We start from the raw sequence: 26017 nt of genomic DNA, 5'->3' as shown, positions 1-26017 counted from the left end.
TATCCAAAACTCAAGAAAGACTCTTCTGTAAATATATGCAACCATCACACTTAAATATCACATCAAGAACACAATATTTGAAGTTTCAATTGTATTATGTTTAAATAATCAAGATAGTTGTACAGGTTTGTATATAACTACCCCACCAAGCCAAAATCAATTTGCAAGAAAACAGAAACTGAAAATACCTCAAAATTAAATTTAAAATGCCTCAGAATAGTATGTAAACTAGTGATGCGAGTGGCCTAGGTTTGCACACAGGTACCATTATGTCCTGTCCCGTGGAAGACACTGATAAGCAGTCAGGCTACTCTTTCCACCAAGTGCAGAGGGGGCCAGTCAGAATCCTGCTCACCCTAATTGTGCTCCTCACTGTTCCTGACTTACATTGTTTCAATAATGCCATTGTTAAGACAAAACAGTGAAAGCACCGATTGTGAAAATTGGGACATTGGAGGAAACTTGGAGACTAAGTGCATCTTCTTTCAAGAGCATCTTCTGATAAAAAAGAACTTCTATTTGTATACAAAATGCTTTAACTTATATTATTCATTTTGGATATTACTATTGCTCTGAAATAAACATAATTACCCTCATTTTACAGATGATGAACATGAGGCTGAGCATGACTTACCCAGACACAGGTAATAAATTGCTCTTGAACCCAAGTCCAGTGCTGCTGTATCCCCCCACATCAGACAGCATGCTTCAGTGACAAATTATCTCATGTGCTTCTAGACCTCAGAAAAATACGTGGGGAGCTAGTGACAGATTTGTCACTTTGGGTACTTTAGACTGCAAGTGTCAGAAGACACAAGTCAAGATGGCTTTGGCAATAAGGAAAATGATTATCTTCTAGGACATGAAGACACGAGATAGTGAGCTTCCAGGGTGGTCAACTTCACGTCTCACAAGCAACATCAAGAACACAGGTTCTTTCATTGTACTACTTTTGTCATCTTCCAAGCGTTAGCTTTGTCCCTCCTCTTGTTTTTCAGAGGGGCTGAATGGCTACAGAGACTCTAAGCATGAAGTCTTCCTACAACATGTAAGTCCCTAGAAACTACTGCTGTGCACCCTCTTTTTTAAGATCAAGGAAGGTGTCTTCTAGAAGCATTCTAAGCAAAGTAACCTCCACATTTTAATGGCTATGATTATGTCATACATCCATTCTTAAAATAGTACCTGGCCTGGGACAGACTTATAAATCAGGATTCACATCCCTGATGCTAGGTGGAGGCTTATCTAAAGCACATGGCCACCTGATACCAGGACCAGTTGGTGTTCTTTTAAAAAGCTCCAAGGTAATCAAAAGGGTGCTACACATTTTTATAGCAATGGTTCTTACCTTAAGCCACTATACCTGGATTTTCTTGCTGGTTCTCCCATTGCTGTTTGAGCTGAAACCTGATCCATTAATGTCTTTCCTGGCCTACTGAAAGCAGGAGTACTAAGTACCACTATGCCCAACCATGGCCCAGCCACTGTAATCCTATTTTTCTTGCCCTTTGGAGAACCAAAAGCAGGGTTGTATCTATGGACCTCATACAAACAGAATAGATGTATGGCCCAATGACCAGGGTTTGGTCTGTTTAGTGCTTTTGCCATCCCTCCCAGCTCCTAATCATTGCCTCATTGGTCCATCTCCCCACACTGCTATCATGCCAGCAATAGAGACCCTCATCAATTTATTTCCCCAAGATCCAGGCAGGAGTGGGGTTGCCTAATTATTATTGGCTCAACTGTTTGTCTAACTTGAGCAGATGGGCTTTGACTAATAGAAATCCAAACATTTCTCAGGCGAGGTGCTAACTACCACGATTTTATCTTGGAATTACCCTACTGTTCATATTAAGACATTCCTTATCAAACCCTTAAACAGAGGATGACTTTTTTTTTTAAGATTATTTATTTTCAAGGACGCCTGGGTGGCTCAGTTGGTTAAGCAGCTGCCTTCGGCTCAGGTCATGATCCCAGCGTCCTGGGATCGAGTCCCACATCGGGCTCCTTGCTCGGCAGGGAGCCTGCTTCTCCCTCTGCCTCTGCCTGCCTCTCTGTCTGCCTGTGCTTGCTCTCTCTCCCTCTCTCTGACAAATAAATAAATAAATAATCTTTAAGATTATTTATTTTGAGACAGAAGATGCAGGGTAGGGGGCACAGGTAGGGCAGAGGGAGAGGGAGAATCTCAAGTGACTCCCCACTGAATGCAGAGCCCAATGTGGGGCTTGATCTCACAACCCTGAGATCATGACCTGAGCCGAAACCAAGAGCCTCTCAGTCAGAGAGTAACTGACTGAGCCACCCAGATGCTCCAACACAGGATGACTTTTAAGGCTCTACCAAAGGGCAAAACCCATAACATGAAAGGGAGACTGTCCTTTGCTTTTCTTGTCCTCTTGGGTGAGATAAACTTGAACAGAACTTGAAGATCACTCCTGTCCAATTCCATACATATGAGGAGGACTCAGAGGACCTGGGATACATACTTGTTTCAAGAGTGTCCCAAACCTGCAAAAGTAAAAATCACTTTAGCTTTTGACACTTATAACACGCACACAAACATCATCTCTAAGGGGAAAATAACAAACAGTAACTCCATATATAAAGAGATGTCTGCACAGCCATTCCCTCAGGCTTGTCCTATGATCCTTTTTGTAATTTTCTCAGAATTTCAGTTTATGGCTACTTCTGACCTCTGGCTAGCAGAAATACCCAGCTTACCCCCACAACAACCTAAGCTTAGGAAACTTGATTTTTGGCAAGTTGAAGCAGTATTTTCTAGAGTACTTAAAATGTCTCAAAATCAACTAGCTGGTTTGAAGTAGGGACTGAGAACTAACTCAGAACCTCTAGGAGTGAGTCTGAAATTCTGTACATTATCATGAACATCCAACTTGGGGAACGGCAGAGCTGAGCAGAAAAAGACACTGGCTGGGGATGCCTGGGTAGCTCAGTTGGTTAAGCTGCTGCCTTCGGCTCAGGTCATGATCCCGGGGTACTGGGATCGAGTCCCGCATCGGGCTCCTTGCTCGTCAGGGAGCCTGCTTCTCTCCCTGCCTCTCCCTGCCTCTCTGCCTGCTTGTGTGTACTCTCTCTCTCTGGCAAATAAACAATAAACAAATTAAAAAAAAAAAAAGACACTGGCTGGACTTTTCCCAAACGAAATAATACCCACCCCATTAACTGCTGTGAGAACATCTATATAAAGTGACGGGGGCACAGCAGGTGAAGTACAAGTCCATGCTTACAGCAACGCCTGGCACATGGTAGGCACTCTATAAATACATGTGAACAAATGAATTAAATAACTGCATTTTTTTTGTGGGCAGCCCTACTTTCCATCTAAAGCTGATCTCAAAATGTTCTCATTTTTAATAAAAACATAACTCCAAAAGCATTGAAAAGGGACGTAGCTTTACTAAAGTTGTTATTTTCCAGGGAAATAATGTAAGAGGGTTTGCATTACCCAGTGAAGTTCCCTTAATACCCTTTTAAAAGATCTTTCTCAAATTTCCACTTCCTGTGGCAGCTGCCACCACCTCTTTCCTCTCTCTCATGAGTATACGCTCCTGCACTTACCTTCTCTGCATTCTCCACTCCTTCAGAAGCCAAGCTCAAGCTGATCTTCCCCATACCAGACACCTACGACAGGTCCGTCTACTCTAAACACATTTGGCCTTTCTGTTTCTCCCAGCTGTGCTCCCACTCATCAATCTGCTTAGCAAAAGCAAGAATCAAGTCCCCAGTATGGACCCTCCATAGAATGCTGGCGGTGGAGGTAAAAGGACAGTGGCAGGGAAGAAAAGGTAGTTTTAAATATAAATAATTTAGTTATTTTCTCCAGTCAGGAGCTCATTGAGGGGTGTTTTTTTCTTTTAATGCATCATTGGAAACAGTATCTTCGAATCTTCGATTCGAAACAGTATCATTCTGAAGTAGGTGGATTCCCCCTCCCCCACCAACTAAAATATCCAAGTGGTCTTAAGGAACCCTCAAACCAAATTACATTGTTATAATCTCAGCAGGAGGTTGACAAGTATAGGAATTTATAGTTTTGAGGCAGTGGATATTGATTCCAGTACTGTTCTTGCCTAAGTACTCGTCAGTGAAGCAAAAATTAGTAAACTAAGATCACCCTGGGATTAGCAATGATTCTTGAAGAGCAACACTGTCCCTAGGCCTTTGGTGAGAAAAGGGTTTTGAGCAGAAGGAAATAGATCATGTGTTCTGCAAGTTATGTTTCAAATCACTTGTTACATTTTGCCCAAGGAGAAAATGTTAGAAAATCACTGCCTGTAAGTGAGAGATTACCTTCCTATCCATCTCTCAGGATACTGGTTTATCCTACTAGGCATAATATAACTACTCTTAAAAAAAAAAAAAAAAAAAAGTCCTAGAATGGAAAGCTCCAGAGCATAAAGAAAAAGTAGCAAGTAAGATTTAAACTTGAACATTAAGGGGGAGTGCATGTTAAGCTATGAAAGTGACTTGCCCCCGGGGAACCCTGTGGCCTCTTCTCCTTGAGCATTACTTCCTCCTATCATATTTAGGTACTGGATTCCTTTTCTTTGGCTTTCAGGCTTGAGTGGAAGTGAATCATCATTTCTAAGAAATGAGGACTGCAATGATTCACCAGAAAGCTTATCGGATACCGTGGTATGAACGCCTAAGAAGATCTGGTTTTTACAGTCTGGCTTCTCCCACCCACTAAGTGATCCTGGCCCCAGTGCTCATCTCTGAGCCCCTATACATATATACATAGTGTGTACTCTGCATTTTAACCATGGTACTGCTTCACCAGAAAGGTGACATTTAATACATGCCGAGGTCTTAGAATGCCTCCCCACTTGGTAAACCATCCCCAAACGGTGCACATTTACCTGGAAAGCCAGGTTTGGACATATTCAGGGAAACCTACCCCCGATTAAAGACTAGTTGCCAGGCTGTCTGTGGAATTTTTATTTTTGAGCTGCCGCTGGAGTTGGTGTTGGTGGATTTCAGGTAGAGCTCCAAGTCAAAGCTGGGGTCGAGAGGTGTCAAGAATGGTGTTTAAAAGGGAAGTGCCTTGGTGTGCATTACTGAGGGCAGCCACAGTTCTCAGCACCTCCTACCACCTCCAGCTGGTAAAATTGCCATCCCCAATTCAGAGGGCAGCAGTTTCCCCCTGGACATGCTTATCTCTGCCCAGGAACGCTGTTCCAATCCCCTTGCCCAGGTTTGGCCCGAAATAGCCCTCAGAACACATGGGTAGCTAGTTTAAGACGCTATAACGAAGAGTCACGGTAGGAAAATTAATAGATTTAGGCGAGCTGATGCAAAGATTTAGTGTTCTCTCTGCTGTTCCTTTCCTCCACTACCTTCGTCTACTGGCCAAACTGTAAGCAAGGAACGGGGCTAGGGACCAGTGGGCGGGGAGAGAAGCCGCTTATTCAGCACGGGGGTGGTGGTGATGTGTGTGTGTGTGTAATGATCCCCAAAGGATGTTGCTTCTGGATTTACCCAACGGTTGCAGGAGCCAAAACAACTTCCTCAGTGACCCCCTCTCTGTCACTTCGCACCCCTGTCTCTGCAGCGAAGCCGTTCCCTCGCCCTTCTGTGGACCCGCGAAGTTTCTCTTCCAGCTCCTCCCTCCCCCAGCGCCCCCACCTTGCAACATCTCCATTCATCCTTTACCTTTCCCCCAAAGGGAAACAACTCCAACCCATGGAACACGTACACAACGAATCCTTAAAGGGATGTGGAAACCTGTTTTAAAAGCCGCTTTCCGGAAAGCCTCAAGGTGCCTCCAGCCGCAGGGGTCGGGGGCGGGGCCGCCGTGACTCCGCCCCGCGCCGGGTGCCTTTCTCCGGCTGGGAGCCCCGCGGCAGGCCAGTCCCAGGCCGCTGGCTCTGCGGTCCGGGGCGGCCGGGCTGCGAGTCGGCGCCGACTGCGCGCCCAGGGGCTGCGGGGGTGACTGTCGAGACGCGCGGCCCAGCTCCCCCGGCGCCCGCGTTCCCGCTCCTGGGCCGGCGCAGGGCGGGCCCGGAGCTCTCGATGCCGCCAGCCCCGGGGCTGCAGAGCGGGCCGGGTGGCTCCTGCGATGGCGGCGGAACAGGAGGCTGCGGCTAGAGGTGAGGCTGCCGGCGGGAGGCTCCAGGTGGGGAGCGGGGCCGCGCGCGCGGGAGCATCCCGGGCCGGGCTGGGGGCGAGCGGCCCGCGAGGCGGGCACAGCGTGGGGAGGGCTCTCCTCCCCCCACCCCGCACAGCCTCCGATTGGCTCCCGGACCCAGGTCGTCGCCGGGGGGCACAGGTGCTGCGCGGCGCCACGCGGTCCAGCCGGGGAGAGGGAGGCGGGGAGTCCCCGGGCTCGCGGCCGGCTTTCCTGTGGCCCGCAGCCTCATTTCTTGGCCCCGGCTGGACCTTTTGGCGAAGGTGAGCTGGCGAGGGACCAGCCCCCTTGAAACGGCGAACAACCGCCCTCGGCCGACCCCTGGGATCCCACTTCGTCGTTTGCAGGGTCTGTTTTGTGGACTTCTTAGGTTTCCTCTTCTGTGTGAAGCAGTTGTCATCAGCCATGGAAGGAACCCGGGTTCTGCCAGCGGTAGCCTCCGTACTGGAAATACTCAAGTCTCTGTAACCCGTTTCCCAAACGGCCGGGTCGTGGGGCGGGCAGGCGGGCGCGGGGGCGCGTGGACGCAGGTCCGCCGCACCTCTCACTCGAAAACCCCAGATTGCACCGCAACAGCCCTCCGTGGGCGAGAGGAGGCTCTGGTCGTTTACGGTTACTGTGTTAGGAAAACCATCAGGGGGATGTTTTATATTTTAGTGGACTTTTTGTGAATTGAGTCGGAAGCGTTGCTTTGTCTTGTTCCTCTCTCGAGCAAACACTGGCGACATTCTGTTGTCTCTTCCAGGGGACTAGTCGCAATTACGGGGCGGTTATAAAATATCTGTTAAGTCAAAAGGGAGGCAGGGAAAAAAATAATTGAAGGAAGACTGGACGAATTTCAGGAAAGCTATTGATTAAATCTGCGCTTGCCTTTTGGAATAGGATGAGGAGTTTTGATTCTCTGAAATACAGCAATGAGAAGAGGTGCTTTTGAAAATCTAATACAATTATGGGAACTTGGATCAGGAGAGATTTCCAAATTTCATCATTTGAATATACGCACGTTTTCTGGATGATAGTAAGATGTGAATAGGCACTGTTTTGCAAAGAGAGGGGATTATGTATGGTGTTAACCTCAGACGTGTTGCTGGGGTTATTTACCTTAGCCTTAGTTTCTTCATCTGTAAAGAGGGGATAATTAGAGTATCTGTCTTACAGGATTGTTAGGATTAAACGAGATATAAATGCATTTAAGTACAAATAAAGTGCGTAGTCCACTACTGGAGAAATCGCAAATGCTCTATAAACATTAGCTTAATACAGTTATTAACTTGCACCTCCCACTTGCTTTGTGAAATTAACGAGTCTTTTCTGGTTCATTAAAATGTTATCCCACACAAGTCAAAAATTGGCCAAACTCAAAGAATGTTTGGACTCTACTGAAAAACGAGAAACATGAGGGACATCTGGGTGGCTCAGTCGGTTAAGCTGCTGCCTTCTGCTCAGGTCATGATTCCAGGGTCCTGGGATCCAGCCTTGCCTCCTGCTCCCTGGGAGGTCTGCTTCTCCCTGTCCCTCTGCCTGCCACTCTGCCTGTCTGTGGTCTCCCTCTCTGTCAAATAAGAGAGAAATATGGAAATGGACCGACTCATTCAGAGTGACTTTCACCACGTAAGCCTTATGGACTTTAAGGTTTTCAAACAAATCGTTTATTGCTATTTAGCTGACTACCACATGTGAAGTTGGGAATGATTAAAATGAATCCTCCTTAGATAAAAGTAGCAAAGTTTCAGTGGGGCCTGGGAGGGCCAGCATTTCTTGAGGTCCTATTACGTACCAAGCATTTCATAAGGGATATCATCCTTAGTGTCACAGAAGCCCTGTGATGTAGGTAGTGGAAGGCTGGCCAACAGTTACAAAGCAGGAGTGAAAAATTGCAGTGGAAAATCTGTGGCTACTGGCCTTGCTGATTTTCTTCCTTTCCTGTCTCACTAGGTGGCGCTAAGGAGCAATACCCGCACCTTCAGACCCCCCCTTTACCTAAAGGGTGAAAAAAAATATATGGTTACAAGTTCCCCTATCCCCAGTGGGAAAAACACAACAAAACAGGTCTCTATATCAGAATCCATGGCCATGTTTTCCTTACGCAAAATCCCTGGAGATTTCTCTTCCCTAGGCAGTTTAACATGAAGACCCTGGTAATAAAATACAAATCTAAAAGTGGTGGTGGGGAAAACCTACCCCCACCCACCTCGTGGTGGTTACACAGCTGAAAATAACTTCAGGGCTGATTGTGAGAATAGCGATCAAAATCAGCTGGTGCCTCACGTAATTGCCTGCTCAATTTTTTGACAGGCTTATGGTGAACACTAAGGTTGAGCAAGCTGCCAAGTGACTGGGTATCCTCCTGGTGAATGATTCCAGAATCCTTGGAATCAGGGAAAGGCTGTCTTGCAGGAGCAGTGCATTCTCGGGACTGACTGCCAGAGATGGTTTGGGTCTTGGCATTTGGGGGGCTGCTTTCTCACCTTCCCTTTCCTTCCTGTAACATGTTTCCACCTGCGAGGTTCTCAGACCACTCTTTCTGAGGTGTAGTTCTGTAACTATAGTGGCTTAAATTCACTTTTGTGACTCAGAAGTAAAAAATTCATGTGCCAATCAACTTTACATAAGCTACTGCTCCTGGCTGGGATCCTTAGGCAAAGTCTCAGCCTGAGATGCATCATTACTCAACATAAACCAGGATGGACTGAAACTGCTTTTCATGGGTTTGGGAAGGCAGTGGGGGCTTGGGAAGGGGAGGGAGAGGGAAGAGGGAGAAGAGGGGCAGAGTAAAGAGAGAAGAGGGGAGAGAGAGTAAAAGAGCAAGATGGAAGGAAGGTGGAAAATGAGGGAAAGAGATGGGGAGATGAGGAAGGGGTTAAAGGGAAGGGGAAGGGGGGGGAACTGCCAGCCCATTAAAGTTTAAGTAATTTAATGTTTAAAATATATAGGGAGTGGCACGTGGGTGGCACAGTTGGTTAAGTGTCAGACTCGATTCTGGCTCAGGTCATGATCTCCGGGACCCGACACTGAGCTCCACATAGGGCTCCATGCTCAGGGGCGAGTCCGTTTGAGATTCTCTCTCTTTCTCTCTCAAAATAAATAAATTAAATTAAATATATAGGGGAAGCCAAAATATGAGTATAGTGAGTATAGTAAGCACCTTTAACTTGACCTTTTTCCTTGTGGCAAGACTCCTTAATTCTTTTTTTTTTCCCCAATTTATTTATTTTCAGAAAAACAGTATTCATTATTTTTTCACCACACCCAGTGCTCCATGCAAGCCGTGCCCTCTATAATACCCACCACCTGGTACCCCAACCTCCCACCCAAGACTCCTTAATTCTAAAAAGCAAGACTTCTTTCTGTGTTGTCAACATTGATTATCACATCCTTTTGAAATCTCTCCCTTTACATAATGCTCAGGAAATCATCAATAAGGTAGTAACACCTCATCCTAGTAGCCCCGATTTCAGTTGTCCCGTTGAGTTGAAGACCGCCGGTTTCCCACCATGGCAGCGGAGTGATGCAGGTGCCTGGGATGTGGGTCACGAGTCAGAATCAGGACGGTCATCAGCATTACTGGGGACTCAGTGATCAGGTGCCGTGTAGGAGATGAGAAATCTGCCTGCTCTGTGAGACCGTGATTTCCTGTCCTGGTTTCCGTGGGTCTGCTCCCTGGAGTGGCTTCTCCCACCCCAAATCCCAGCCCTTCTGTACCCCACCTGCCTCACCCAGTGCCTCCCTCCTTCCCTGTGGCAGGAGGCTGTGAGAACTTAGAATTTAAACTCTTATTGGTGCTGGGACTACAGGTGGAAGATATTCTCTGCAGTAGCTTGTAGTAGTTTGGGATATTTACCAATAATTTATGGAGCACTTAACTATGCACCCCCCCACCCCCATTTTCTTCTCTTATGTGAAGTCTATTTACTTGTCCCTCACACATACTATCTAAATCATAACACTTAGGCTATAATATCTTCCCACCCCCAATTTTTAAATTTAAAATATTTTAAGGGGTACCCGGGTGGCTCAGTCAGTTAAGCATCCTACTCTAGATTTCAGCTCAGGTCATCATCTCAGGGTTGTGAGGTCCAGCCCTGTTTGGGGTCCTGCCCTGGGTATGGAGCCTGCTTAAGATTCTCTCTCTCCCTCTCCCTCTTCCCATCTCCCAGCCCAGTTTAAAAAAAAAATCCCTTAAAATATTTAAATCAGTCCAGTTTTATAATATTAAAACTCTTATTTGAAAATACCTAAATGGGGGTGCCTGGGTGGCTCAGTGGGTTAAGCTTCTGCCTTCAGCTCAGATCATGATCCCAGGGTCCTGGGATCAAGTCCTGTGTCAGGCTCTCTGCTCAGCGGGGAGCCTGTTTCCCCCTCTCTCTTTCTGCCTCTCTGCCTACTTTTTATCTCTGCCTGTCAAATAAATAAATAAATATCTTAAAAAATATTTAAATGTTGTTTAGCATGATAGGAAATTTGTCATTTATTCAAGTACGTTATTGGCATTTTGTTTCTCTATTCTTTAATCTTGTGGTTTAAATCTCTAAATAATATCTTTACAGAGAGATAAAATCAAAAGCTGGAGGAGGAGGAAATATGGAGAGAATTACTCTTCCAGTCAACATGATTTGCATTACAGGATATTTATTATTGAAGGTCAAGATTATTGCCATAAAACAGTAATTGCCAATGCATTCAAAATGTTTTACTTATAAAGAAAATTTTTTGCTTATAATATTTATTTTTTAAGTAGACAAGAAATTATACTTTACCGTATGTTCCAAATGTATCACAGGGAATATGGAAAATCATCCACTGGCTTTCTCTTCCCAAACCTCTCCATTTTGTCTCCCTTGTATGTCTGTTATGTGAGGGAATCTGCCTTTCCCCTTATGTTTTAAACTTTGCTACCTTCAGGCGTTGCTCCGGCTTTTGGCTACTCCTGGAATCCTCTGCCCTCCCTCCAGATAAGCTGTAGAAGTCTTATGTAGTCTTGAAGGCTGAGCTCAGGTGTCACTGTATGTTTACTTGCCTGTGTAGGGAAATGATCATGAGCTTTAGAATCAGGCCACTGGGAATGTGATCGCCAGTTTTATTATTTATAGCTATGTGACCTTGGCCAAATTATTTAAACTGCTCTGAACCCCAATTTCCTTGTCCTTAAAATGATAGTAAAAAATGCCTAACTTGGAGGCTTATATGGGAATTAAATGAGATGATTACAAACTGTTTAGTGAAATCCAACACGCAGTAGGTGAATTTTCCCTTCTTTTCATGAAGCCTTCCCAGAACCTCTCCTTCCCCAACAGAAATGCTTCTTCCCTTCTATTTTCACTGTGTGTGTGTGTGTATATGTGTGTGTGTATGTGTGTGTGCATGCGCCCTTTAAAACACTTGGCCCTCTTGTCACAAGTCATTTAGGTAGGTTTCTTAGCTCTATCCCCATCGTAGGAGAGCAGAGTTCTTACTCATCTTTACAATCTTCAAGTCCTTGTACCTATGAAATGCCTAATGAAGGTTTGTTGATTTTATTTTTTATATTTTTAAAGATTTTTATTTTTTTATTATTTTTTTTTTAAAGATTTTATTTATTTATTTGACAGACAGAGATCACAAGTAGGCAGAGAGGCAGGCAGAGAGAGAGAGAGAGAGAGGAGGAAGCAGGCTCCCTGCCAAGCAGAAAGCCCAATGTGGGGCTCGATCCCAGGACCCCAGATCATGACCTGAGCTGAAGGCAGAGGCTTTAACCCACTGAGCCACCCAGGCGCCCCTATTTTTAAAGATTTTTATTTATTTATTTGACACAGAAAGACACAGAGAGGGAACACAAGCAGGGGGAGTGGGAGATGGAGAAGCAGGCTTCCCACTGAGCAGGGGGCCCAATGCAGGGCTCTATGCCAGGACCCTGGGATCATGACCTGAGCCGAAGGCAGGGCCCCAGTTTGTTGATTTTAAATGAACGGTTGGTCTAAGGTATGAACAAGTCTGGTTCATTCATAAACTATCCATTAAATACATGCTACTGTACTAAGCAAGCAGAGATGGAGAAATGGAAAAAGCCAGAAAAAAGATGCAGGAGTTTATAAATAGGCCAAAAGTAGTCAAAATATGTGTAAGACAAGATAGAACCTAATAAGATCTATAGTTTAACTGTTAGGAGTGAGCCTCCCCACCCAAAGCTGGGAGAAATTCTGTCTAGTTCGGGGAACAGGGACTCACTTGCAGAGAAGGTGTCAACTTTAGTATCGATACATAGAAAGCTCTAGGGGAGGCAGTGAAGAAGAGGGTCTTTGAGGACGGAGCACAGACATGGGTATGGAAAGTCATCAGTGACATGCTTGGAAGAACTGCTGGTAGTTTTGTTTGTTTGTTTTTTGGCTTGTTTGTTTGTTTTTTGCATTGGATAGGAAAAGTGGGAAAGGGATTGACCAGTGAAGTTGTGCTGTTAGTGTTGTGGGGGTTTCCCCTGCCATGCCTGGGGTGCAGCACAGACTGTGGACCCAGAAAGCCCTATACAAGCAATGATTTGCCTCCCCTCCAGAAGGAAAGATCCATGCATCTTGTTTTTGGCCCCTGGTCAGCAACAGAGCTTCTGTGTCACCTCCAAAGAAGAACTGTGGCACATTTCTAATCAGATTTTTAAAAAATCAGATTTAAAAAAAAAAAAAAAAAAAAAAGGCAAGCCCCTGGGTGGCTCAGTGGGTTAAAGCCTCTGCCTTCAGTTCAGGTCATGATCCCAGCATCCTGGGATCAAGCCCTGAATCAGGCTCTCTGCTCATCGCTCCCCACACCTCACCTGCCTCTCTGCCTACTTGTGATCTGTCTGTCAAATAAATAAATAAAATCTTTAAAAAAACAAAACAAAAGACAGAGGTCCGGGTTCCTGCCCGGTTTGTGGCTCTTAGGTCTTAGCCTTTACTCCAAATCCTTCTGGACCACTTCTTTCTCTCTTTCATCTTTTCTTCCTTGAAAAAGGAGCTGCTTCTGTCTTTAGATCCATTTTACACTCATCTGAAAAGCATCATAAGTACGGTTTTATTTGTTCTCATTACAACCTGCTGGGAAGGAGGTCTCTGGACTTCTGATGCCCTTTCCTGCGTTGTTCCACTGTCCCCGTCGCTGATACACCCTCAGGAGGGACGTGTGCTCCAGGCACGCTCTCAGACCCTTCCCGTGTCATTCCGTGGGACCACGCTGAAAGACACCCTCAGCCTGGACTTCCAACATAATCACTTAGTGAAGGTTTGTGAACCAAAAAAGAATACTCATGGAAACACCCATGTGTGATAACCTCAGAAGGTGTTCTTATTTTGATTCAGGTACAGTGCGGACGACCTCGGGTTTAGAAGATACTTAGAAGCAGAGCTCTAGGGACGCCTGGGTGGCTCCATTGGTTTGATGTCTGCCTTCTGCAGGTCGTGATCCTGGGGTCCTGGGATCAAGACCCCCATTGGGCTTTCTGCTCTGCGGGGAGCCTGTTTCTCCCTCTGACTCTCTCTCTCTCTCTCATATGAATAAATAAATAAAATCTTAAAAAACGTATTTAAAAAAAAGCAGAAGTTCTAGATACATTAAAGTACCTCTTCACCATTTTTCCTAGGAGAGGAAAGAAGGGAGAAGAAAGAATGGACTAGGATAGTTGAGCTAGGATAGTCCCAGAGCCATGTGTATGTTATAGAAATACAGATTTTAAAAGATCAATGTGCAGTAGATAGAATTGAAATTGAATCCTTTATAAAGTAGATCTTGATATTTAAATGAATACATGATTGTGAAGATAAATACTTGTTCTGTCAAAGATCTAGAGAAAAGGGTGAAATGTGGAACACATTTTCCAGCTCTGCATGTGTTTCTTCCCAGCTCCCTGGTTGGAGGATCAGATGTCCTGAGTTATGAGGTGGCCCAGATGGGCTGTGTTTGCACTGCCCGGGAGACCAACAATCTTGCTTTTAGTAGGCCATCTCTTCTATAAGATTTATCCAGACAACCACACTGACCTAGAAAAAAAGAGACCAAACCCAATTTTCCATGCATCCCGCTGCTAGTGGCTTCTTAGGACAGTTCTCCTTTTCTTTAGTTTTCAGCCTGAGTTCAGCTAGCCCTTTTGGCTCATCAGTTTCTTTCAGCAATAACCATAGCTACCTCTGGGACTTGTGTTTGGTTGGAGCAAAGCCGCCTGGACTTGGGGGGGGGTGCTGTTCAAGTTCATACTTCAAACTGTAGAAGGCATTGAGGACAAATCATGTATCAAGAGGTTTTAAAATAACTGTTTATTAGCAGACACTTAACCTGAGATGAAAGCAGACACTTAACTTTTAACACAGATTTTTAAAAAATAAATAAATATAGTACAGTAGTACTTTTTTAAAAAAATAAATGTAGTACAGAATGTATTTTCTCAGGATTTTCTTTTCTCCAGCTGACTTTAAGAATACAGTATATGATAAATATAACATACAGAATCTGTGTTAATCAGGTATGTAGATTATGGGTAAGCCTCCCCAGTCAACAGTAGGGTGTTAGTAGTTATATTGTGGAGTCACAAGTTGTACATGGATTTTTGACTGTGCAGGTGGCCAAGCCCCTAATCACTGTGTTGTTCAAGGGTCAGCTGTAGTGTTTTCATTTTCTGGGCAAATACCCAGAAGTGGAATTAATAGATTTATGGCATTTTTCTTTCTCTTTTTTGAGAAACCTGCATAGTGTTTTCCCTCATGGCTGAGCCAGATTTACATTCCCCCAAATAGTGTACAAGGCTTCCCTTTTCTCTGCATCCTCACCAGTGACTCTCATTTCTTGTCTTTTTGATACTAGCCATTCCCACTGGTGTGAAGGTGAGATTTCTTTCTTTTCTTTTTTTTTTTTTTAAAGATTTTATTTATTTATTTGACAGACAGAGATCACAAGTAGTCAGAGAGGCAGGCAGAGAGAGAGAGGGAAGCAGGCTTCCGGCTGAGCAGAGAGCCCGATGCGGGGCTCGATCCCAGGATCCTGAGACCATGACCTGAGCCGAAGGCAGAGGCTTAACCCACTGAGCCACCCAGGTGCCCCTTAAAGATTTTATTTATTTGACAGACAGAGATCACAAGTAGGTAGAGAGGCAGGCAGAGAGAGAGGAGGAAGCAGACTCCCCGCAGAGCAGAGAGCCCGATGCTGGGCTTGATCCCAGGATGCTGGGCTTGATCCCGGGATGCTGGAATCATGACCTGAGCCGAAGGCGGAGGCTTTAATCCACTGAGCCACCCAGGTGCCCCTGAGGGTGAGATTTTGTTATGGTTTTAGTTGGCAGTTCCCTAGTGATTATTGAATACCTTTTCATGTGTGTTAGCCATCTGTATGTCTTCTCTGGAAAAATGTCTGTTGGGGCCTCTACCCCATGTTAAAAATCAGATTATTTGTTTTGTTGGTGTTGAGTTGTATAAGTTCTTTATAAATTTGGATATTAACCTGTCCTTTGATATATCATTTGCAAATACCTTCTTTTGTTCAGGAGGCTGTCCTTCATTTTGTTGTTGTTGTTTTCTGTGTTAAAGCTTTTTATTTTTTTTTAAATTTTTTAAAAAGATTTTATTTATTTATTTGGCAGACAGAGATCACAAGTAGGCAGAGAGGCACACAGCGAGGCGGTGGTGGTAAGCAGGCTGCCTGCTGAGCAGGGAGCCCAATTCGGGGCTCTATCCCAGGACCCTGGGACCATGATCTGAGCAGAAGGCAGAGGCTTTAACCCACTGAGCCACCCAGGCACCCCTATGTTAAAGCTTTTTAGTTTGATGTAGTCCTGATAGTTTATTTTTGCTCATTTCCCTTCCACTGGGAAGACAGATCCAGAAAAATGTTGCCAGGGCTGACATTGTGTTTTCACCCATGAGTTTTATGGTTTCAGGTCTCACACTGAGATATGTAATCTATTTTGAGTTTGTTTGTTTGTGTGTCTGTTTGGTATGGTGTATGAAAGTGGCCCAGTTTCATTCTTTTGCATGTAGGTGTGCAGTTTACTCAACACTGTTTATTAAGAAGACCATTTTTTTCCATTGTATTTTCTTTCTTCCTTTGCCATAGATTAATTGACCATATAAGCCTGGGCTTATTTCTGTGCTCTCTATCCTGTTCCTTTGAATCTATATGTCTGTGTTTGTGCCAGTACCATATTGTTTTGATTGCTATAGTGTTATAGTATATCTTGAAATCTGGAATTGTGTTACCTTTAGTTTTGCTTTTCTTTCTAAGAGAGAATCTTTTTTTTTTTTTTTTTTTAAGATTTTGTTTATTTCTTTGACAGAGAGAACACAAGTAGGCAGAGAAGCAGGCAGAGAGAGAAGGGGAAGCAGGTTCCCCGCTGAGCAGAGAGCCAGATGTGGGGCTCGATCCCAGGACCCTGAGACCATGACCTGAGCCGAAGGCAGAGGCTTAACCCACTGAGCCACCCAGGTGCCCCTAGTTTTGCTTTTCTTTCTAAAGATTCTTTTGGTTATTCAGGATCTTTTGTGGTTCTACCCAAATTTTAGCATTATTCGGTCTAGTTCTGTGAGAAATGCTGTTGGTATTTTGATAGGGATTGCATTGAATCTGTAGATTGCCTTGGGTAATATAGACATTTTAACAACATTAATTATTCCAATCCAGGAGCATGGTGTATCTTTCTATTTATTTGTGCTCTCTTTAGTTTCTTTCATCAGTGTTTTTTAAGTTTTCAAAGTATAGGTCTTTCATACCCCTGGTTAAATTTATTCCTAGGTATTTTTTAAATTAATTAATTAATTTAGATGTAGTTAAATGTGATTGTTCTCTTAATTTCTCCTTCTGCTAGTTTGTTGTTAGGGTATAAAAATGCACCAGATTTCTATGTATTAATTTTGTATCCTGCAACTTTACTAACTTTGTTAGTTCTAATAGTTTATTGGTAGAGCTTTTAGGGCTTCCTATATGTAGAATCATGTCATCTGCAAACAATGACATTTCTTCCTTACCTATTATTTCTTCCTTACCTATTTGGATGTTTTTCTTTTTTTTTTTTTAATATTTTATTTATTTATTCAACAGAGAGAGAGATCACAAGTAGGCAGAGAGAGAGAGGGGGAAGCAGGCTCCCCGGTGAGCAGAGAGCCCGATGTGGGGCTTGATCCCAGGAACCTGGGATCATGACCTGAGCTGAGACAGAGGCTTAACCCACTGAGCCACCAGGCGCCCCTATTTGGATGTTTTTTATTCCTTTTCTTTGATTGCTGTGGCTAAGACTTCCAGTACTGTGTGGAATAAAAAGTGGTGAGAGTGGACATCCTTGTGTTAGTCCTGATCTTAGAGAATAAGCCGTTAGCTTTTCACCATTAAGTATGATATAAACGATTGGTTTGCCATATGAGGACTTTATTATATTGAGGTATGTTCCTCCCATAAGGAGGAACCCTTTTCTGAGGTTTTTTGTTTTGTTTTTTTTTTTTTTGAGAGTTTTTTTCCCCTCATCAATTATGTTGGATTTTGTCAAATGTTTTTTCTACATCTATTGCAATGTTCATATAGTTTTTATTCTTTTTTTTTTTTTTTAAAGATTTTATTTATTTATTTGACAGAGAGAAATCACAAGTAGGCAGAGAGGCAGGCAGAGAGAGAGAGGGAAGCAGGCTCCCTGCTGAGCAGAGAGCCCGATGCGGGACTCGATCCCAGGACTCCGAGATCATGACCTGAGCCGAAGGCAGAGGCTTAACCCACTGAGCCACCCAGGCGCCCCATAGTTTTTATTCTTAATTGTTAGTGTAGTATATCATATTGATTGATTTGTAGATATTGAACCATCCTTGCATCCCTGAAATAAATCCCACTTGATCATGATGAGTGATCCTTTTAATGTATTCTTAAATTTGGTTTGCTAATATTTTTTTGGGAATTTTTACATCTATGTTCATCAGAGATATTGGTCTGTAGTTTTCTTTTTTTATAGTGTCTTTTTCTAGTTTTGGGATCAAGGTATGGCTGGCCTTGTAGAATGAATTTAGAAGCATTCCTTCTTTAATTTTTTTTTTTTTAAAGATTTATTTATTTATTTATTTCCCAGACAGAGATCACAACTAGGCAGAGAGGCAGGCAGAGAGAGAGGAGGAAGCAGGCTCCCTGCTGAGCAGAGAGCCCGATGTGGGGCTTGATCCCAGTACCCTGGGATCATGACCTGAGCCGAAGGCAGAGGCTTTAACTCATGAGCCACCAAGGCGCCCATCCTTCTTTAATTTTTTAGAATAGTTTGAGACAGGAATTTTTTGAAGATTTTATTTATTTATTTTATTTCATTAGAGAGAGAAGAGCATGAGCAGGGGGAGGGCAGGGGAAGAGAGAGAGGGAATCTCAAGAAGATGCTGTGCTGAGCATGGAGACCAAAGTAGGGCTCGATCTAATGACACTGAGATCATGACCTGAGCCAAAACCAAGAGTCAGAGACTTAACCGGCTGAGCCATCCAGATGCCCCTCTCTTTTTAAAATTTTGGTAGAATTCACCTATGAAGAATTTGGATCCTGGACTTTTGGGTCTTAGGTTTTGTTTTGTTTTGTTTTTGATTACTGATTCCTTTTCATTACTACTAATCGATCTGTTCAGATTTTCTCTTTCTTCCTGATTCAGTTTTACATGATTTTATGTGTTAGGAATTTATTCATTTCTTTTAGTTGTCTGATTTGTTGGCATATTATTTTTCATGGTAGTCTCATAATTATGTTTCTGTGGGGTTAGTTGTTACCTCTCCTCTTTCTTTTATGATTTTGAGTCCTCTCTTTTTTTCTTGATGACTCTGGCTAATGGGTATCACTTTTCAAACAACAGAATCTTGGTTTCATTGATCTTTTCTGTTGTTGTTGTTGGGTTTTTTTTTTTTTTTTTTTTAAGTTCCTATTTCATATTTTCTGCTCTGATCTTTATTGTTTTCTTCCTTCTACTATTTTGGGCTTTGTTTGTTCTTCTTTTTTCTAGTTCCTGTAGGAGTAAAGTTAGATTGTTTCTTTGAGTTTTTTCTTGTTTCTCGAAGTAGGCCTATATTGTTCATTTTTCTCCACATCCTTGCCAACACTTATTATTTCCTGTATTTTTTATTTTTGCCATTCTGACAGGTGGGAGATGATAACCTCATTATTTTTTTTTTTAAGATTTTATTTATTTATTTGACAGAGAGATCACAAGTAGGCAGAGAGGCAGGCAAAGAGAGAAGAGGAAGCAGGCTCCCTCCTGAGCAGAGAGCCCAATGCGGGGCTTGATCCCAGGACCCTGAGATCATGACCTGAGCTGAAGGCAGAGGCTTTAACTCACTGAGACACCCTAGTGCCCTGTCATTATGGTTTTGATTTGCATTTCTCTGTTGATTAGTGATGTCGAGTATCTTTTCATGTGTCTTTTGATCATCTGTATGTCTTCTTTGGAAAAAATGCCTATTCAGGTCCTCTGCCCAATTTTAATCAGATTGTTTGCTTTTTGGTATTCAGTTGTATAAATTCTTTATAATTTTTGATATTAACCCTCATTGTATATGTCATTTGCCAATATCTTTTCCTATTCAGTAAGCTTTTAGTTTTGTTGATTATATTTTGCTGTGAAGAAGAAGCTTTTTATTCTCATGTAGTCCTGATAACTTGTTTTTGCCTTTGTTTCCTTTGCCTTAGGAGATGTGTAGAAAAATATTGATATAGCCAATATCAAGAAATTACTGCCTGTGTTCTCTTTTAGGACTTTTATGGTTTCAGGTGTCATGTTCAGCTTTTTAATATATTTTGAGTTTATTTTTTTTTATGGGGGGTAGTAAGTGGTCAAATCTTTCTCTTTTACATGTAGCTGTCCAGTTTTCCCAGTACCATTTATTGAAAAGATTTTCTTTTCCCAATCTGGTATTCTTGGCCCCTCTATTATAGATTAATTGACCATATAAGTGTCAGTTTATATCTGGGATCTCTGTTCTGTTCTATTGATCTATGTGTTTGTTTTTGTGTCAGTATCATACTGTTTTGATTTCTACAGCTTTGTAGTATACCTTGAAATCTAGAATTGTGATATCTCCAGCTTTGGCTATTTGGGTCTTCCATGTTTCCATATAAATTTTAGTACTATTTGTTCTAGTTTTGTGAAAGATGCTGTTGGTATTTTGATAGAGATTGAATTGAATATATAGATTTCTTTGAGTACTACGGGTATTTTGACAATATTTTTCCAATCCATAAGCATGGAATATCTTTCCATTTATTCACATTATCTTCATCTGTGTTTCTTTCCTCCATGTTTTATAGTTGAGTACAGGTCTTTCACCTCCTTGGTTAAGTTTATTCCTCAGTGTATTATTATTCTTTGTATTATTCTTCCTTGGTGCAATTGTAAGTGGGTTTTTTTTTTTTTTTAATTTCTCTTCTGTAACTTTGTTTACTGTATAAAAATGTTACCAATTTCTGGGTATTAATTTTGTATCCTGCAACTTTACTGAATTTTTATTTCTTCCTGTAGTATTTTGGTGAAGTCTTTAGGATTTTCTTTGTATAGTATCATGTTGTTTGCAAATAGTGATAGTTTACCTTCTTCCTTACCAGTATAGATACTTCTTATTCCTTTTTCTTGTCCAATTGCTGTGGTTAGGACTTTCAGAACTATGATGAATAAAAGTGATGAGAGTAGACATCCTTGTCTTGTTCCTGACCTTAAGGTGGAAGCTTTCAGTTTTTTTACCATTGAATATGATGTTACTTGTGGGTTTGTCATTTATGGCTTTTTTCATGTTGAAGTATGAAACCCCGTGTTTTTTTTTTTTTAAGATTTTATTTATTTATTTGAAAGAGAGAGATCACAAGGAGGCAGAGAGGCAGGCAGAGAGAGGGGGGGAAGCAGGCTCCCTGCTGAGCAGAGAGCCTGATGTGGGGCTCAATCTCAGGACCCTGAGATTATGACCTGAGCCAAAGGCAGAGGATTAACCCACTGAGCCACCCAGATTCCCCTATGACACCCCATTTTGTTTAGAGTTTTTATCATGAATGGTGTTGAATCTTGTCAAATGCTTTTTCTGAATCTGTTGAGATAATGATATGATTTTTATCCCTTGTTTTGTTGATGGGGTGTATTATGCTGATTGATTTCTGAATATTAAACCATCCTTGCATCCTAAGAATAAATCCTACCTGATCGTGGTGAATGATTTTTTTAATGTACTGTTGAATGTAGCTTGCTAATATTTTATAGAGAATTTTTGCAACGATGTTCATCAGAGATATTTACCTGAGTTTTCTTTTCTCTGATGTGTTTGTCTGGTTTTGGTACTCTTCTTTAAATGTCTGGTAGAATTCACCTGTCAAGCTGTCTGGTCCTGGACTTTTACTTTTTTGGTAGTTTTGGTTACCAATTCAATTTCATTACTTGTTTAGATTTTCTGTTTCTTCCTGGTTCAGTTTTGGAAGATTGTATGTTTCTAGGAAAAGTCATAGAAAAATTTCCTAGAAAAATTCCTAGAATAGAAATTCTAGCGGCGCCTGGGTGGCTCAGTGGGTTGGATCGCTGCCTTCCGCTCGGGTCGTGATCTCAGGGTCCTGGGATCAAGTCCCGCATCGGGCTCCCTGCTCGGTGGGGAGCCTGCTTCCTCCTCTCTCTGCCTGCTTGTGATCTCTCTCTGTCAAATAAACAAATAAAATCTTAAAAAAGGTTTAAAAAAAAAAGAAATTCTATTTCTTTTACATTGTTTAGTTTGTTGACGTGTAATTTTTCATACTCTCTTATAATCCTTTGCATTTCTATGGTGTTAATTATTACTTCTACTTTCTTGTTTCTGATTTTATTTACTTACGTCCTTTCTTTTTTTTTTTCCTTTTCCTTGATGAGTCCAGCTAAGGGTTTGCCTCTTTTATCTTTTCAGAGAACCAGTTCTTGATTTCAGTGGCTTTTTTTCTTACTTCTTTTTTTTAGCCTCTCCCTCATTTGTTTCTGCTCTGACCTTAATTTCTTCTAATCTGCTCTAATTTCTTCTATTCTGTTCTGACCTTCATTTCTTCTACTCACCTTGGGCTTTGTTCTCCCCTCCCCCCACCCCCAGGCCCTTTAAGTATAAGGTTAGATGTTTATTTAAGTATTTTCTTGTTTGTTTCTTCTTTTGTATGTAACTGTCCAGCTTTCCCAACACTAGTTGTTGAAGAGACTATCTTTTTCTCATTGCATATTCTTTTCTCCTTTGTCAAAGATAAACTGACAATATAATCGTGGGTTTATTTCTGGGGTCTCTGTTCTGTCCTGTTGATCTATGTGTCTATTTTTGTGCCAATACCATATTGTTTTGATTACTACAGCTTTGTAGTATAACCTGAAATCTGGAGCTACCCTTTTTTTTAAAAAAAAGATTTTATTTATTTGACAGACAGAGATCACAACTAGGCAGAGAGGGAGAGAGGAGGAAGAAGGCTGGCTGCCGAGCAGAGAGCCCGGTGCGGGCCTCAATCCCAGGACCCTGAGATCATGACCCGAGCTGAAGGCAGAGGCTTTAACCCACTGAGCCACCCAGGTGCCCCTGGAGCTACCTTTTTAAACCATTGCTTTTTACAGAAAGAATAAAGAAAAAAATATAATGAAAGAAAAATATAAGACAAGAGAAAGAGAAATAGAAAATAAGAGTGGGAAAAAAAGAGGAAGAAAAAAAAAAAAGAAGAAAAAAATGGCCACAAATAAAAGCAAGAAAAAATTTAAAAAAGAAAAAAAAATTAAAATTACAAAACAAAAGCAAACAAAAGACACAAAAAACCATGGCTCATTCTGTTCTCCAGCTGGTGCAGGCTTGTGGCTCATGGTCTCTCTGACATTGCAAGCTCACCCTGAGCTGGACCATGCTCAGTGTGGGTTTTTAGGGTGGAAGGGGAGAAAATGTTTCTATAGTTTCTTGGCACTTTTAAACTGTGTTTTTTTTTTTCCCTTGTGCCTCAGCATAACTGGGGCTGCTGTGGGCTTGCAGATCCTGGGCTTCCTGAGGTCACAGGCTCCCTGTGATAACCGGAGCCACCAGCTATGGCATCGGGATCTGCCCCTTATGGTATTCAGAGCCTTGGTCTGCCCTTGAAGGGCGGAAGAGAAAGAATATTCCCACAGTTCTTCTGCTCTTTTAAACTGCTGCTTTTGTGTGTGTGTGTGTGTGTGTGTGTGTGTGTGTATGCGCGCACGCGCGTACTGTGTTCCAGTACCAGTGGGCTGGTGTGGGCTTGCCGATCCTTGGTTTCCTGAGGTCACAAGCTCCCTGTGATGATCTGACCCACCGGTCATGGCATTGTGACCCGCTAATTATGACATCTGAACCTGCGCTTTATGATGTCCAGATCCTGCTCTGGTTTGAGCTTTTAAAAAAGGTTGAGGCGGACAAAGTGTTCGCCCAGCTCCCGAGCCCTTTTAAACCTGGCTTCTCTTTCTGTGCGTCGGCATGACTCTGGTGTGGGCTCGTGGACTCCAGCTCACTCAAGTCACAAGCTCACTAAGATGACCAGACTCCCCAATTTTAGTATCCGGATCCTGCTCTGGTCTAGGTTTTTAAGGTGGGGTGGGAATAGAAACTCTGCCTTTCTGTGGCTCGCTAATCTGGAGAAGGTTTCACAGCTCCTCTGTCTACCGGAGGAGGCGAGCTTCGATCCTCATTTTACCATCTTCCTTAAACTGCAACATTGTGTCTTTTATAGGTTCTGTGTGGCATCATGCCTGATTAGTATTAAGCATGTTTTCTAAGCATGTTTTAGTATTAAGTCAATGTTTTCTGCTGACTCATAAACTGCAAGAATTGTGTTTTCCCATGTGTAACAATGATGTGGGTGTTGACCATCCAAATCTAAGAACATTTTTGTGCTTTTTTGGAAAAACATGCTGATGTTCAAAATGCTAAACCCTGTGTTCTTTTTATGCATAAGGACCAATCTGGTCTGGAACAAGTTAGGGAAATTCCCTGTTTTGATGTGGAACTGAAATTCTGATGAACCTCTGTTTCTTGCTTTCGCTGATACCTGGATTAGGTTATAATACCTATGAAATGCTGGCCTTGGCGCGCCTGGGTGGCTCAGTCAGTTAAGTGACTACCTTCAGCTCAGGTCATTATCCTGGAGTCCCAGGATGGAGTCCCGAGTCAGGCTCCTTGCTCAGCAGGGAGTCTGCTTCTCCCTCTGAGCCTATCCCCTCTCGTGCTCTCTCTCTCCCTCTCTCATTCTTTCTCTCAAATAAATAAGTAAAATCTTAAAAAGAAAAAAATGAAAGAAATATTGGCTTTTCCCGGAATGGTCATAGTCTGGGAAGCATTCTTCAGTGCTTAGACACCCTGATTCTATTCTGCATCAAAACTGAGTGGTTTTCCATGACTCCAGTTTCCTCATAGTCATAATGGGTGTTTCTCTTACCCCTTGGCACCATTTCAAAAGCTTAGCATAGTCTGGTCTCCAGAGCTCTAAGCTTCTACCCTCTCCTTCAGTGCCTGCCAGACATTTGGATGTGTTGTCATTTCTGTGAAGTGCTGATGTCCAAAACGGAACTTCTTCTGTTGAGAGAGAATGTGAAATTGTGACCTACTTTTGGCTTTGTGAGGCTCTGAACTCTTTTACTTAATTACTGTGTGATCTTTGACATGTATATCAGTTTGGGTTCAACCAGAAGGACAGAACTAGTAGGAGATGTGTATATTAAGAGGTTTATTGCAAGGAATTGGCTTCTGGAACTGCGAGGGCAGGCTGGGCAAGACAGGACTCCACAAGCCAGGCTGTGAGGAAAGGCCGGCTTGAACTCTCAGAGGCTGAAGAGCTGTCCAGCAGGGGAGTGTCTTTGTCTTCAGGGAAGCCTTAGCTCTGTTTTTAAGGCCTTTTAACTGATTAAACCCGGCCCACCCAGATTATCTAAAATAATCTCCCTTATTAAGGTCAACTGATTATGGCCTTTGGACTTGAATCACATCTACTAAACACCTTCCTGGCAGCGCTTAGTGTGCTGTAACTGTAACTGAGGTCTGTATCTCAGCCAAACAGACACAGCAAAAAGACCATCACAACAAGTTACTTCACTTCTCTAAGCCTCTTTCCTCATGTGCTAAACCACCACCGAAGGGTTGCTGTGAGGATTGTATAAGATAAGGTAGGTAAAGGGTATAAGTGCCTTGCATATAAAGACTCAGGAGAAGATGGTTCTAGTTCTTGTGCTAGGGGTGGTGTGTTTATGTGTGGGGGTAGGGGGTGACAGTGGTCGTGTCTGTGGTCTCACCTACAGAAGTGCCCCAGTCTCGGTTTCTGTCACTTCCCTGATCATTCTGCTTCACGGCAGTTGTTGGCTTCCCGACCAGTATTCTTCCCAAAATTTCTTCTCCTCCATCTTCATTTTTTTCCCTCAAGGCTATAATGGAGGCTTAAAGTATCTCACTGCTGTTCATCTCTGAAAAAACTGTCTTCACTGAAATCCAGACACAATACGTTCATAGCTTTCCTCTAGGTACCCATGAATACTACAGCTCCCTTCCCCAGAAAGTCCCCACCTCCTGCTAAAAGCTGGTGGAATACAGGACTGCCTTCTCCAGTGGCACCAATGTTCATTCTAGTATATTTTATTATTTTTAAAAATGTCTGCAGTAATTGAGAGTAGACATGCATGAGAACTCTTTCTCTGTGAGAGGTTATTGTATATAAGTTCTGCATCTTTTTCTTTTATTTAAACTGCAGTATAACACGTGACTGGGCAAATAATTCCACACTCTTGAGTCTCACTTTTCCTCTGCTGTCTGCTGAGTTACTTGGACAAGATGATTTCCTTTGTTCCTTTGGCATTAAGAAAACCAGTTATCTTTTTAGGATGTTCTCCAAAAATTTTATAGTGATTTTTATCTTTAAGATCGAAAGCAGTTTTTTTGTTTGTTTGTTTGTTTGTTTTTCCTGGATCAAAACAG

General features: G+C 42.7%; 1 protein-coding gene and 1 long non-coding RNA gene across 5 annotated transcripts in view; both read left to right on the top strand.

Annotated features, from left to right (window-relative positions):
* Positions 1–614: 614 nt before the first annotated feature.
* Positions 615–4944, top strand: LOC122891875. Its single transcript, XR_006381331.1, has 3 exons — positions 615–644; positions 999–1048; positions 4580–4944. It is a non-coding gene; the product is annotated as an uncharacterized LOC122891875 (long non-coding RNA).
* A 933-nt stretch (positions 4945–5877) lies between these two features.
* ARNTL2 (aryl hydrocarbon receptor nuclear translocator like 2) overlaps positions 5878–26017 on the top strand; it is a 106713-nt gene continuing 86573 nt past the window's right edge. For all 4 annotated transcript variants that reach the window (XM_044228518.1, XM_044228519.1, XM_044228517.1 and 1 more), the window contains exon 1: positions 5878–6110. Coding sequence is in view for 3 of the 4 variants with exons in the window: in XM_044228519.1 (XP_044084454.1) it covers positions 6080–6110 (31 nt within the window). In the remaining variant the exon portion in view is untranslated. The remainder of the gene's footprint in view (positions 6111–26017) is intronic.

Source organism: Neovison vison, chromosome 12 (assembly GCF_020171115.1).
Source record: "Neovison vison isolate M4711 chromosome 12, ASM_NN_V1, whole genome shotgun sequence".
NCBI classification, from domain to species: domain Eukaryota; kingdom Metazoa; phylum Chordata; class Mammalia; order Carnivora; family Mustelidae; genus Neogale; species Neogale vison.
The sequence above is the reverse complement of the archived record's forward strand: the minus strand, read 5'-3'. Positions and strand labels throughout refer to the sequence as shown.